At 42.3% G+C, this 15,049-nt stretch overlaps 1 protein-coding gene across 1 annotated transcript; it reads left to right on the top strand.

The window, feature by feature from the left end:
* The first annotated feature begins 477 nt into the window (after positions 1–477).
* Positions 478–11,742, top strand: LOC105903812 (mucin-5AC). The gene is made up of 29 exons (XM_031568652.1): positions 478–550; positions 885–1,146; positions 1,385–1,499; positions 1,819–1,909; positions 2,006–2,112; positions 2,315–2,531; positions 2,620–2,745; positions 2,862–2,979; positions 3,317–3,455; positions 5,046–5,153; positions 5,324–5,393; positions 5,508–5,645; positions 5,729–5,893; positions 5,988–6,082; positions 6,192–6,318; positions 6,436–6,691; positions 7,022–7,074; positions 7,281–7,381; positions 7,609–7,760; positions 7,850–7,988; positions 8,135–8,245; positions 8,344–8,523; positions 8,635–8,874; positions 8,979–9,135; positions 9,758–9,886; positions 10,522–10,672; positions 10,775–10,818; positions 11,072–11,129; positions 11,601–11,742. Exons 1-29 carry the CDS (start codon positions 478–480, stop codon positions 11,740–11,742), a joined length of 3,864 nt encoding a protein of 1,287 aa, XP_031424512.1.
* Positions 11,743–15,049: the final 3,307 nt, after the last annotated feature.

Here is a 15,049-nt window from a genome sequence, read left to right as displayed (position 1 = left end):
CAAGTAAATCCAGTTCAGCCCTGTTGCCACACCTTTCTCCCAGCAAGTCCACAAAGACTGCTGGTATAAAGTCCAGAGCCCAGGTATGCACCTCTCTCAAACACCTGTGGAGCAGAGTTCTACCCACAGGACCACTATGGGAACAGCACAGGTGACACCCTGTTGGGTGCTAGTATGGATGGCTGTATACATCGGACTCACTACCTCAGAAACAGGTACAATGGTTTTATCCATGTTCATTGTGTGGCTGGTTGAGCAATGCACAGGGTTAGGTTTTATAAGTTGATCTGGGTGTTGTTGCACACAGTAATAACCACAGGAAAGAAGGGATATATAGCTCTCCAAGGTTGCTCTACCCTTTTTATTGTGCTGGCTCTAATGTTTGAAAATATGATTAATGCTTAGGTAAACCTGTATGTATGGCAAATGTATTTGCTTTGAAAAGAATCAACAGTTCATGGTTACACAGCTTACAAAATGTCTTTGACTCTTGCAGGTCCCACAAAGGTTAATGTAATTCCAACAATGACCAAGATACAAATGCTTGCAGGTAAGGTCATATCCTTACGTCATAGATGATTCCAAAAGCTTGATCATGTCTGATTGATACACATGCATCCCAAATAACTCCACAAGCAGTTCAGTTCATTGGTGTGACAGTCCCCATGTGTATGAGTGTAATGGATACATTTGGCTGGCTAACATTTGGTCAGCCAATTTCCTTAGGTTGTTCATGGCAAACCTATTTCTTAACTGTGTTACTCCTCAGTATACAGTGTTTACAACTGCATACAACTGTTGAATATGGTTAAAAAACAATAACTAAGTAGTGTAGTTAATGAAAAAAATATTGGCATGACATTGAAGACATCATGTATTCTTAGGAGCAAGCCCTGTCCACAACGAACTGGTCTGCAGTACATGGGGTAACTACCATTTCAAGACCTTCGATGGAGACATCTTCCAGCTCCCGTCCAGCTGCAACTACATCCTGACCTCTCAGTGTAAGAGCAGCTATGAGGATTTCAACATCCAGATGAGGAGGGAGGTGGAGAATGGCCTGCCAACAATCAGCAAGATCACCATGATGCTGGAGGGCACTGTGGTCGAGCTGATGAAGGGCACTGTCTCTGTCAATGGGGAAATGTAAGTGGATGTTCAGTGTTTCAGTTCATCTCCTTTGTGTCATCAGTGCTCTCAGTCAAATGTACCGGCAGATATGTGGCTTTGTGCACATGCTCAGTAATGTCACTCTGAGGAAGGATGAAATCATGGCACATTAAGTCAGTGATAGCTGTGCTTTCGTCAAAGGGATGTTTGAAAGATGGTTCAAAACAAAAGAGACTGATCTGCTTTTTGTGGGGGACCTTTGTTTGGTTTTTAGTGTGACGCTGCCATTCAGTGAATCAGGAGTTCAGATTGAGAAGAGCCCTTCCTACATCAACATCAAGGCAAAGCTGGGGCTCTTGGTCAAGTGGAACGAGGATGATGCCTTCCTGGTACGAAACTGCACCTCATCTACGACCTGAATTAAGTCATAGATCTTTTTGACTACAGATCTTTTTTACCCTAGTTATCTGAAGAGAAAGAGTAGTCTCTGTAGATGTATTTAAAATGAGTTTTCTTCTTAATTTATCTTGCCATGACTTTTGAGATGCATTGATGATCCTTTAAAGTATTGCTAAAAAAAACATTCTAACCAGGGGCATGCAAATTTGATCTTCAGGAGTTTGATAATATAGTCAGTACTGTCTTGTGGTTGTGGTCAACTTTCAACTTTTAGCTTACTGACTACGCAGTGACTCTTAATGTTTATAGGTGGAATTGGACAAGAAATACGCAAACCAAACATGTGGGTTGTGTGGAGACTTCAATGGCGTCCAGACTTACAATGAGTTTGTCACAGATGGTAATATATTTTTTTCAGTAAAAACATTCTGATAATCGTATAGTTTGTTTGGAGAACAATACTTGATTACACAATATGATTTTCTTTTTTATCCAGATGGTGTACCAATTTCTAAACTTGACTACGGAAACATCTGGAAGTTGGATGGTCCAACTGAAACCTGTAATGAGCCAGTTGAACCTGAACCAGTGTGCAGAGATATGGTACGACTGGATCAGAGAACTGGCACCAGATACATATTCATTTAGGAACAATGCAGTATTCAGTGCCATAAAGAGTAACATCTTGAACATCAATTCTCTCGATACCCTCTGATATAATGTGTATGCATAGATATTTTCAATGTGACGTATGAAATGAATGCATTATTTAGTAAAGTTTGTGATCATTTTGTTTGTCTGTTAGACATTAGTGTGTGACCAGATGCTCTCCAGCCCAGCCTTTGGAAGCTGTAAAGACCTAGTGGACATTGATTCATTTGTCAAGGCCTGTGCAAGGGACCTCTGCCAGTGTGCCAACAGCTCTGACTCGTTCTGCCTGTGCGGCACCGTATCTGAGTACTCACGTCAGTGCATCCATGCCGGCGGGAAACCCGGCGAGTGGAGGACAGAAGAGTTCTGCCGTGAGTATCATTCACACACTCCGTTTGAAAGCAGGGCATCCTGGGATGAGGTGAGCAGCAGTAACTGACGTGTCCATATGTCCTGCAGCAAAATCATGCCCCACCAACATGGTGCACCAGGAGTGTGGAAGCCCATGTGTTGACACTTGCTCAAACCCTGACAGAGGACAGGTGTGTGAGGAGCACTGCATGGATGGATGCTTCTGCCCACCAGGTAGGAATTTCTGACAAATCAGTCTTTGTCTTTCATTTACTGTGCAAGGATCATCAGTGTCTCTGATATATAAAGTTACTCAGTAGCCCAAAACCTTACTCTTTGCTTTTGTGTAGGCACTGTGTTTGACGACGTCACTGGGAAGGGCTGCATCAGTGTGACAGAGTGCTCCTGTGGCAACAACGGAAACATATACCAACCTGGAGAATCTTACTCCAGCAACTGTAAGCACTGGTAAGTCTGTCGCACTCTGTAATGTTACACTTAAGACCTTATCAGAAGTGTTAATTTATCAATACAAAAATTATACTAAAGCAATAGTGTGGATATTTTTGGGCTGTTTGAGGTCTGTTTTTGTATCTTCCTCAAATTCATTTTGATGAAACTATAATTTCCACTAGCCGCCAGGTTATTCACTGTGTAGTTTTGTACTCAGGGGCAGAAACCTGCAAAAAAAGAACCGTTTTCACAGAACGGTGCCGTCAAATGTAGCTGTATCTGCTAGTTTTACACAAAAACTGAACAATTTCCTCAAATGACTTGATCGTACTGTATTGTGTTTCCCTCCCAGTACCTGTGGTGCAGGACAGTGGAGCTGTAAGGAGGAAGACTGCCCAGCAACATGCTCTGTGGAGGGAGGGTCCCACTTTTTCACCTTTGATGGGAAAGCCTACACTTTCCATGGGGACTGTTCATATGTCCTCACCAAGGTCAGTTTCCATACACACTTCAGACAGACCCCCGAGATCAACACCAGTCCTACCATTCCTTTATTTCTATTACTTTTTATGTATTCTAATAACACAGTTTGAGAATCTTTGGGGCTCAAAGAAAGACATACTTGTATTTGTATACCCTTTCTAGGAGACTCTGATCATAAGTCAAACTTGAATGTAACTTCCCTACAACTCCCTGCCAAATCATTCTAGAGAGGTTAGGTGAGCATCCACATGGGGATGTTTTTTGAAGCAAAATAGTCTTCCATCTTGAAGTACAGTACCATCTTAATTTTGTTCATTTTGCTAAATGACTTGAATATCATCCTGCGCACCATCTATTATTGTTTTCTATTGAAGTGTATCTCTTTGTTGGGTGGCACAGATCGCTTTGTCAAATGTGCATCATCACCCCTCTCGTGAGTCAGTACATACAATCTTGTTCTTTTACTTGGCCTATGCCACAACCATTTGCATGTTATGCATGAACCATTGCACCATTTCATCATTACTTGTATCCACTTGTAGTTTATTCCCATCTTTGACTCTTCATAACTAGGCTACATAATGACCACAGCCATGATTTCACTACATAAATGGTGACTTCTCATCCGCTTCCATTTTAAATCCATTTATGCCACATGACTCCCTTTTCTATGCTTTATTACGGTATCCTTTTCATTTACTATTTTATGTAATTTCATCATCACTTCACAATAGATGACTTCTGTTCAGCTTGCTAATTTGTTTTCCAGTCCAAAACATAGTTTACACCAATACATACAAATGACCTGCAGTGATTCCATCTGTCTATTACTGTAGTCACACATTATCTATCCCTCCTTGACTTCATCCTCCATCTTGCCCTTGCCATATCCTTGTCACATCATTATTCCACATCAGGCTTCCAAGTTGTCTAGCACTTCTTTGGCTTAAATAAAAATCCTATCTTTTTGAAATGTAAAGTTTAAGAAACCTAATATGGGAAAAGTTCCATTGAGGAATGTTTTACGACATTCCTGTTGACAATAAGACACTTTTAGTGGACCATGGTTACATTGTTTCCGCCACTTTGAATAATCACTTTTCAACATTTCTTCACCTATTTATCTTTTCATTTAAACCTCATTCATCCTTCCTCATTCGTCCTTTCAAAGTTTCTTTCCATTTGTCTTTGAAATAGTGCAGTTTGAGAGTATCTTAAAAATGGATATCTTCATTTTCATTTTCAAAAATGGATTTCATCATTTATTATCATTTTGCACCACAAGTCATTTTTTTTCACTTTTGCCAATATTTCTGCAGAAAATAATCTGCTTTACTGATGACTTAATCCAATTTGACTTTACTTTACGTTTCTTTAATTCATATCCTTAGGGTGCAGTGGTGTTTCAAGTGACAGCTTGGAATCCTCGTTTACTAAAATGCTGAAGCATGTTTTCTGAATTCACTTATATCTCCACTCCATCTCTGTTATGGTGTCAATTTGTGACAATTGGTATGTTTTGATTTTTGCTAGATATAGACTCATAATATGCATGAAATACCTCTAATATTTTGTTGCATTCAAACGTGTGTTCACAGCAATGCAATGGGACCGACTTCACAGTTCTGGGAGATCTTGTTAGGTGTGGTTTAACTGAAACAGAAACCTGTCTGAAGGCTGTAACACTTGCCGTTGCTGGAAACACTGTGAGTGTTACCTGCTAATGTTGATATATAAAACCCTTTCATTTTAGGCCATTCATTTGTTTGTCATATTCATAAATATTTGATTTAGTAAATGTTCTACATTTAAGAATATATTGATATTTATAGTTACATACATGTAATGTCACTTTCAATCTCACTTCATTATCCAGGTGATCAATATCCAGCCCAATGGAAAAGTTTTCATCAACAGGATCTACTCTCAGTTGCCCCTGTCTACAGGTTTGTTACCAACATACTGGGACACTGGATGTGAACAGCGTGAAGAGCTCACACTTCTTCTGATTGGTTGATTTGGTAATGCATTCATCGGCTGTTCTTTGATAACTTTCACAGCTGGAGTGAAAATCTTTGAAGCGTCCACATTTTTCATCATCGTTCAGACCTCAGTTGGTATTCAGCTGGAAATTCAGCTGTCACCGACCATGCAGGTGTACATCACAGCAAGTTCTGAGCTCAAGCAGAAGACATGTGGTATGTACCAATGTGATCACACATGAATGTCCAACCATGACCTCCAGAAGGGGATCATTCAATCACTCTCATTCCTCCCACAGGTCTGTGTGGAAACTTTAACAACATTCAGGCTGACGATTTCTTGACAATGAGTGGAATCACAGAGGGAACGGCATCCGGCTTTGCCAACACCTGGAAAACAAGAGCCAGTTGCCCTGATGTGAAGAGCAGTTTGGAGAACCCCTGCAGCCTGAGCTTCGACAACGGTAGGGTGGCATGAAAAGCACGTTGATGTTTCTCCAAAATACATGCTAAGGCCAGGATGATCAGCTGATGGATATGGTTTTCTCATCGTTACAGAGAAGTATGCCCAAAAGTGGTGCTCCCTGCTCACGGATGCTGACGGTGTCTTTTCCCCGTGCCACAATGAAATCAACCCTGACATCTACAAAGAGGTCAGTCCTACACACGCTATACTACACCATCTGAAACAGATATGGCCACCTTGAGTGGAGACATGCCAAACCAAGTTGATTCGTATAAATGTTTGTGTTTCTGCTCCAGAACTGCATGTATGACAGCTGCAACTGTGAGAAGAGTGAGGACTGCATGTGTGCTGCCCTCTCCTCCTATGTGCATGCATGCGCAGCCAAAGGCATCCAGCTAAATGGGTGGAGAGACACGGCCTGCAGTGAGTGACATCTCAGCATCCAACCTAGAAGATTTGTGAACCTGTGCAGATATCACACACGTTGTTTTATGTAATGCTGAAATTTGTGCTGAAAACCTCTTTTTTTTCTGTCTTCAGAGAAGTACGCCACCAACTGCCCGAGCAACATGGTCTACGCCTACAGCATAGAAAACAGTGACCGCTCCTGCCGTTGCTACAGTGACCCCGACTTCACCTGTTCAGTAACATTTGCATCTGTGGATGGATGCATCTGTGCAAAGGGGATGTATTTGGATGAAGGCGGAAAATGTGTTGCACCAGCGAGCTGCTCCTGCTACTACAAAGGCCAGGTGATCCCTCCTGGGGAGGTCATCAGCAAGGACAAGGCCACGTGGTAAGCAGCTATTTTATTTCTTTCCTAAAAAACTTCACCCAACATGTTAGCTGTGCTTTGTTATCCTTTCTCTTTCAGGGCAATGAGTAACCTCCTGGTGAGCTCCTGTAATTGACCTTCAGTTGATGGCTACAACAGTTGCTTTCTGAGACAGTTGCTGTTTTGTGACCTTTCAGACCTCAAGTTGAGCTTTGCATTCAGATCTTTAATCTCCAGCAGAGACAGAAAAGATCTTGGTAGATGATACTGCTTTTGAGGCCCCATTGAAATGAACACAACTGAGTCAAGACATCGCTCATAAAAACGTGTTTATTTACTTTTTCATTTCAGCACATGCAAAGCAGGCAAACTCAGTTGCATGGGAGAAACTACACATCTGCCAAGTAAGTTCGTTTTTGTGAGACAGCCACTCAAAGTCTTACATATGGTAAATATGGTATGGACAATAACATTTGGTGTACATTTTTTGCCAATACCTCTGCCAATATCAGTATATAATTTTCATTCATTTCATTTGAAAGTGATAATACACTGAAAAGTAAGACGGATAATGTGATAGTAGTACGATAACATTTCTTTGTGTCATCAGCATGCCCAGCACCCATGGTGTACTTCAACTGCTCCAGTGCTGACCCAGCAGCCAAAGGCTCCGAGTGTCAGAGGAGTTGTTCAACCCTGCACATGGCCTGTGTAAGTGCTGGGGACGTCCCGTCAAATATTTACATTGTAGGATTAACCTGAGAGTGTTGATTCTCTAGTAACACCCTGGAGCAGATCTCACTCATCCCCAGCTTCTGTCCATCTGAACTATGTGTCTTGGAATCTGTACTGTTTGCCCTAACTAGAATTAGCTGTCTACATGAACACACGCAGTATTTTCCCTGTTTTAGTAATGTACTTTTGCTTTGCTGAAACAGATCAGCTCAGAGTGTGTCTCAGGCTGTGTGTGTCCTTCTGGCCTGGTCTCCGATGGAAAGGGTGGCTGTGTAAAGGAGGACCAGTGTCCCTGTTACCACAATGGAGCTCAGTACAAACCTGGGGACAGCATCAAGGTGGACTGCAATAAATGGTATGTTCATTATTCCACTTTTCAATTTCTAACCACAGTGCAAATGTTAGGAGACATCCTCTCTGAACATCTTTCTTTGTTTTAAACAGTACTTGCAAAGACAGCAAATGGGACTGCAGCTCAAACTTGTGCCATGGCACCTGTGCCATCTATGGAGATGGACATTACATCACTTTTGATGGGAAGAGATTCAGCTTTGATGGTGGTTGTGAATACATCCTAACCGAGGTGTGTTTAAATGTAGTTGTGACGTTAATTTACAGGGCAGATTCAGAAAAGAATCCCAGTGACACCAGTGAGTTTTTTCGCATGCAGTTGTACAGCACATTTGAAAAAAAAAAACATTTTGGTTTACAAATTCCTGCTGTTTGCAGAATTCCTGTGGACATGGGAGTGCTAATGGAACATTCCGAGTCATCACTGAGAACGTCCCCTGTGGAACCACCGGAACCACCTGTTCCAAAGCCATCAAGATATTTTTGGGGGTGAGGATACATTGAATGATACATACAGTACATGACTGCATTGTTAATGGCTGCTCCATGCAGTCCAGAAGCCTGATGAACATACTGTCATTTTGCAGAGTAACGAGTTGATACTGACAGACGGAGGTTACCAAGTTGTCAAGAGGAATGCAGGAGAAGAGGTGCCCTTCCAGATCCGCTCCATGGGGATCTACCTTGTGATTGAAGCTAAAAATGGTCTGATTCTCATGTGGGACAGAAAAACAAGTCTGTTCATCAAGCTTAGTCCAGAGTTCAAGGTGAGGATTTCTGCTATATCTGTGGATAGTTTATAGAATGAATAATGAAAATGATGGATGAGTAATGCTGAAAAAGAATGATTTTCACTGATCACTTAATCCTTCTGAAAGGGTGATGTTTGCGGCCTGTGTGGAAACTATGATGGCAACGCCAATAATGACTTTGTTACGAGAAACCAAGGACAGGCCATTAAGTCTCTGGAGTTTGGAAACAGCTGGAAAGTTTCTCCAAGCTGCCCTGATGCCAAACAGACCAAAAATCCCTGCACATCCAACCCTTACAGAAAATCTTGGGCTCAGAAAAAGTGTAGCATTATCATAAGTGAAGCGTTTGCATCGTGCCATTATCAGGTGAGCTGAATACAACCATTGCTGTATCATGGTTCTTTTATGAACCCCTCTCGTTCTCCCAGTCCGAGTCTTGTGTGCTTTATTTGCATATCTCTCCCAACTAGGTGGATCCTTCTCCATTTTATGATTCTTGCGTGAGTGACTCGTGTGCCTGTGATAGTGGTGGAGACTGTGAGTGCTTCTGCACTGCAGTGGCATCTTATGCAGCTGCCTGCAATGAAGCAGGAGCCTGTGTGGCCTGGAGAACCCCAAATATCTGCCGTAAGTCTCCCATCCCTTGGCACATAACTGCAGTGCACCCTCACTTATATAATGTCTTGAAATAGAAAGTTAGTATTGTTTAGCTCCGAGGACACTAAAATAGGTGCACATATTTATTTAGTTTATTATGGGACTATGCACTATGTACATAATTAACTCAATTATTATAATTCAATCTATTTTTGTCCATTTATTGATAAGTAATGTACTATTATGTACTATTGTACTAGTAATGTACTATTGTATGTACTATTAGGGTAAGGTATAGGGTTGGGTTTAGTTACATCTATACATAATTACATCTAAAGCTCATTGTATTAGAACCCAAATCAATTCATTAGAATAATATGTTTAAGGCCACTTTCATTGTGATTTAATTAGAAATATTAAGACATGATATCCACAGTCATAAACATCCTGATAATACCTTCAGATGCCTTTCTTAGTAATTACAGCTGGCTAGCTTCAAGAAATAAACCTTCAAATATGTCAGATTATCTATATTGTTAATCCACAGAGATGTGTAATTGAATACAATCTAATGCACCATTTATGGAAACAGTACTCCATGGAATAATAATATGGCCCTATGCCCCTGACCTGTGATGTCCTCTCATTGCAGCTCTCTTCTGTGATTACTACAACCCACCGGGTGAGTGTGAGTGGCACTATAAACCCTGCGGAGCTCCATGCATGAAGACCTGCAGGAATCCCACAGGGCAGTGCTCTCAGCAGATACCAGCACTGGAAGGTACGCTAAAAACCAAACAAACAGACATCATGTTAACATGTCATATACATGTCATATACTTTCAAACAATTCAAAAAGTACATTTTACACGTGTTCTCTGGCCTGTGGCTTCTTAACATTGACTTTCATAAAGGTGTCAGACTTACTTTTGTATTACTTCACAGTTCTTAATTGTCATCAATCCCCAGAAATCATCCATTGAGATTATAGATCTCATACTTGCTAACACGTACTTAATGTATAAAGCTTTCTCAGCTGTCTTTGGTGTTAGCCACAGTATGGGAATTGTGCAGATAAAGCCGAGAGGAAGGCACACTGTGCATCCATAATGCCAACACACTTCTTTTCTCAAAAGTTCTCGCTTACATATGCTTGCTGCTCCTTTCCTGTTCCTGCAAATCTCATAATGGTGTCATAACACACTACCTTACTGTAATACCCTACACTCACATTTTTAAACCTAAACCTGAAACAAGCCTGCAAAAGTTTCCTTTCGACCAAATGAAATTCAACTGTGGGAAAATGCAAGCTAATAGTTGTCACCCTCTACCTTGCTAGGAAACCTTATATTCAGCTATGGTCATTGTATATTATCCTACATTATCAAAAGGGTTATTTTGTCCCTTCACCCTCAGGTTGCTACCCCCAATGCCCTGCCGATGAGCCCTTTTTTGACGAAGACACCATGAAATGTGTACAAAGGGAGAAATGTGGTTGTTTTGATGATGAAGGCAGACACTACGTCAATGGAGAGAAAGTCCCTACGTCAGCCAACTGTAGAACATGGTATAATCCAAATCAGACATAGTACATTAAAGCAAAAAACAGAGATAAGATGACTTGATGAGCTAGACATTTAACTAATATCTTTTTTTTATCTTTCCATAGCCAATGCATTTCCACAACCATCAGCTGCAAAAATGATACCAGAGGTGAGCGTCACCATACCAGTTCATATTGAATCTTTGTTATGAGAGCATTTAAGAGCATTAGAAAAGCCAGCTTTTAGTCAAATAACATTTTATTGAACCCGCAGCTTGCACCTGTACATACCGTCATAAGGAGTACCACTACGGCGAAAGTATTTATAACACCACTGATGGAATGGGTAGCTGCTTAACAGCTGTTTGTGCAGAGAATGGGATTGTTGTCCGGACAATGCATCCTTGTCCCACAACCCCAAAGCCAACAACAGTGCCAACACCAACAGTGTTTACCTTCACCACCCCGCAACCAACAACAGGTAAGAGCACATTTAAAATGATAAAATATAGAGTCAAATTAAAATAATAGCCCAGTATTACTATATTTCTATTTCGAATCAACATTGTTTCTTATATATCAACAGAAACAACAAAATCTGTTCCACCAACTCCAACAACGATTGTCACCAAGCCTCCGTATTGTGAAGTATGTACATGGTCACCATGGATAAATATTGATTATCCAGAATTTGGCCCTGGAGGAGGTGACACAGAATCCATTAGTAATATCATGAAGAAAGGTTACAAAATATGTGAAAACCCAATTAATATCAGTTGTCAAGCAGTGCGTTATCCACTCGTTCCTCTGTCAAAACTGGATCAAAAAGTTACCTGCAACACTGAAGTGGGATTAGTTTGTAAAAACATAGATCAAAGTCCAGTCCCAATGTGTCTTGATTATGAGGTAAAAGTTGAGTGTTGTAAAATGGAGCTATGCGAAACAACGACAGTTTCGACATCTTCAACTCCAACACCAACAATGACCACAAGTACACCTACGACCACAACAACAACGTCCACTACATCTACAACAACCGGAACACCTACAACGCCCGGTACCACTGTCACTTTACTAACATCATCATCAACTAAAACAACTCCACAGCCATGCACTTGTGAGTGGTCTGACTGGATTGATCTTGGAGCCCCAACACCTGGCCCTGATGGAGGAGACACTGAATCAATTTCACAACTCATCGATTCCAGACGTATCGGTTGTACACAGGCAACAAAAGTTGAGTGCAGAGCCAAGATGTATCCAACCTTACCCCTTTCTCAGTTGGGCCAAGATGTGATTTGCAGTCCATCTGTAGGACTTGTTTGCTTAAACAAAAACCAGGGAAATAAGCAAGAGTGTTTTGATTATGAAATTCGAGTACTATGTTGTGCAGCATGTCCGGCACAAACTACAACGACGACAACTCCAACACCAGCAACATCCACAACTACACCTACGACCACAACAACAACATCCACAACTACACCTACGACCACCGGAACACCTACAAACACCCAGTACCACGGTCACTTTACCAACATCATCATCAACTGCACCCACTCCCAAGCCATGCACTTGTGAGTGGTCTGACTGGATTGATCTTGGAGCCCCAACACCTGGCCCTGATGGAGGAGACACTGAATCAATTTCACAACTCATCGATTCCAGACGTATCGGTTGTACACAGGCAACAAATAGTGCAGAGCCAAGATGTATCCAACCTTACCCCTTTCTCAGTTGGGCCAAGATGTGATTTGCAGTCCATCTGTAGGACTTGTTTGCTTAAACAAAAACCAAGGAAAAGATGCTTTGATTATGAAATTCGAGTACAATGGTGGAGCATGTCCGCCAACTACTACGACGACGACAACTCAACACCAGCAACATCCAAACTACACCTACGACCACACCAACAACGTCCACAACTACACTACACCACCGGAACACCATCAACATCCAGTACCACTGCACTTTACCAACATCATCAACTGTACCAACTCCCAAGCCATGCACTGTGAGTGGTCTGACTGGATTGATCTTGGAGCCCCAACACCTGGCCCTGATGGAGGAGCACTGAATCAATTCACAACTTATCATTCCAGACGTATCGTTGTACACAGGCAACAAAAGTTGAGTGCAGAGCCAAGATGTATCCAACCATTACCCCTTTCTCATTGGGCCAAGATGTGATTTGCAGTCCATCTGTAGGACTTGTTTGCTTAAACAAAAACCAAGGGAAAAGAGTGTTTTGATTATGAAATTCGAGTACAATGTTGTGGAGCATGTCCGCCAACTACTACGAACGACGACAACTCCACACCAGCAATCCACAACTACACCTACGACCACAACAACAACATCCACAACTACACTACGACCACCGGAACACCTACAACACCCAGTACACTCACTTACCAACATCATCAACAACTGCACCCACTCCAAGCCATGCACTTGTGAGTGGTCTGACTGGAGATCTTGGAGCCCCAACACCTGCCCTGATGGAGGAGACACTGAATCAATTTCACAACTCATCGATTCCAGACGTATCGGTTGTACACAGGCAACAAAAGTTGAGTGCAGAGCCAAGATGTATCCAACCTTACCCCTTTCTCAGTTGGGCCAAGATGTGATTTGCAGTCCATCTGTAGGACTTGTTTGCTTAAACAAAAACCAAGGGAAAAAGAAGAGTGCTTTGATTATGAAATTCGAGTACAATGTTTGGAGCATGTCCGCCAACTACTACGACGACGACAACTCCACACCAGCAACATCCACAACTACACCTACGACCACAACAAAACGTCCACAACTACATCTACACCACCGGAACACCTACAACACCAGTACACGTCTTTACCAACATCATCATCAACTGTACCAACTCCCAAGCCATGCACTTGTGAGTGGTCTGACTGGATTGATCTTGGAGCCCAACACCTGGCCCTGATGGAGGAGACACTGAATCAATTTCACAACTCATCGATTCCAGACGTATCGGTTGTACACAGGCAACAAAATTGAGTGCAGAGCCAAGATGTATCCAACCTTACCCCTTTCTCAGTTGGGCCAAGATGTGATTTGCAGTCCATCTGTAGGACTTGTTTTGCTAAACAAAAAACCAGGGAAATAAGCAAGAGTGTTTTGATATGAAATTCGAGTACAATGTTGTGGAGCATGTCCGCCAACTACTACAACGACGACAACTCCGACACCAGCAACATCCACAACTACACCTACGACACACAACAACATCCACAACTACACCTACGACCACCGAACACCTACAACACCCAGTACCACGGTCACTTTACCAACATCATCATCAACTGCACCCACTCCCAAGCCATGCACTTGTGAGTGGTCTGACTGGATTGATCTTGGAGCCCCAACACCTGGCCCTGATGGAGGAGACACTGAATCAATTTCACACTCATCGATTCCAGACGTATCGGTTGTAACAGGCAACAAAAGTTGAGTGCGAGCCAAGATGTATCCAACCTTACCCCTTTCTCAGTTGGGCCAAGATGTGATTTGCAGTCCATCTGTAGGACTTGTTTGCTTAAACAAAAACCAGGAAATAAGCAAGAGTGTTTTGATTATGAAATTCGAGTACAATGTTGTGGAGCATGTCCGCAACTACTACGACGACGACAACTCCGACACCAGCAACATCCACAACTACACCTACGACCACAACACAACATCCACAACTACACCTACGACCACCGGAACACCTTCAACACCAGTACCACGCTTTACCAACATCATCATCAACTGCACCAACTCCCAAGCCATGCACTTGTGAGTGTCTGACTGGATTTGATCTTGGAGCCCCAACACCTGGCCCTGATGGAGGAGACACTGAATCAATTTCACAACTATCGATTCCAGACGTATCGGTTGTACACAGGCAACAAAAATTGAGTGCGAGCCAAGATGTATCCAACCTTACCCCTTTCTCAGTTGGCCAAGATGTGATTTGCAGTCCATCTGTAGGACTTGTTTGCTTAAACAAAAACCAGGGAAATAAGCAAGAGTGTTTGATTATGAAATTCGAGTACAATGTTGTGGAGCATGTCCGCCAACTACTACAACGACGACAACTCCGACACCAGCAACATCCACAACTACACCTACGACCACAACAACAACATCCACAACTACACCTACGACCACCGAACACCTACAACACCCAGTACACGGTCACTTTACCAACATCATCATCAACTGCACCCACTCCCAAGCCATGCACTTGTGAGTGGTCTGACTGGATGATCTTGGAGCCCAACACCTGGCCCTGATGGAGGAGACACTGAATCAATTTCACAACTCATCGATTCCAGACGTATCGGTTGTACACAGGCAACAAAAGTTGAGTGCCGAGCCAAGATGTATCCA

The sequence above is a fragment of the Clupea harengus genome, chromosome 6 (assembly GCF_900700415.2).
Source record: "Clupea harengus chromosome 6, Ch_v2.0.2, whole genome shotgun sequence".
NCBI lineage: Eukaryota > Metazoa > Chordata > Actinopteri > Clupeiformes > Clupeidae > Clupea > Clupea harengus.
This window is presented reverse-complemented; position numbering and strand designations above follow the sequence as displayed.

Coding starts and splice junctions, on each gene's coding strand:
- LOC105903812 (XM_031568652.1), top strand. CDS start 478: ATGTCTTTGACTCTTGCAGGTCCCACAAAGGTTAATGTAATTCCAACA. Junction 1,910..2,005: donor CAATGAGTTTGTCACAGATG/GTAATATATTTT, acceptor TTTTTTATCCAG/ATGGTGTACCAATTTCTAAA. Junction 8,246..8,343: donor CCATCAAGATATTTTTGGGG/GTGAGGATACAT, acceptor GTCATTTTGCAG/AGTAACGAGTTGATACTGAC.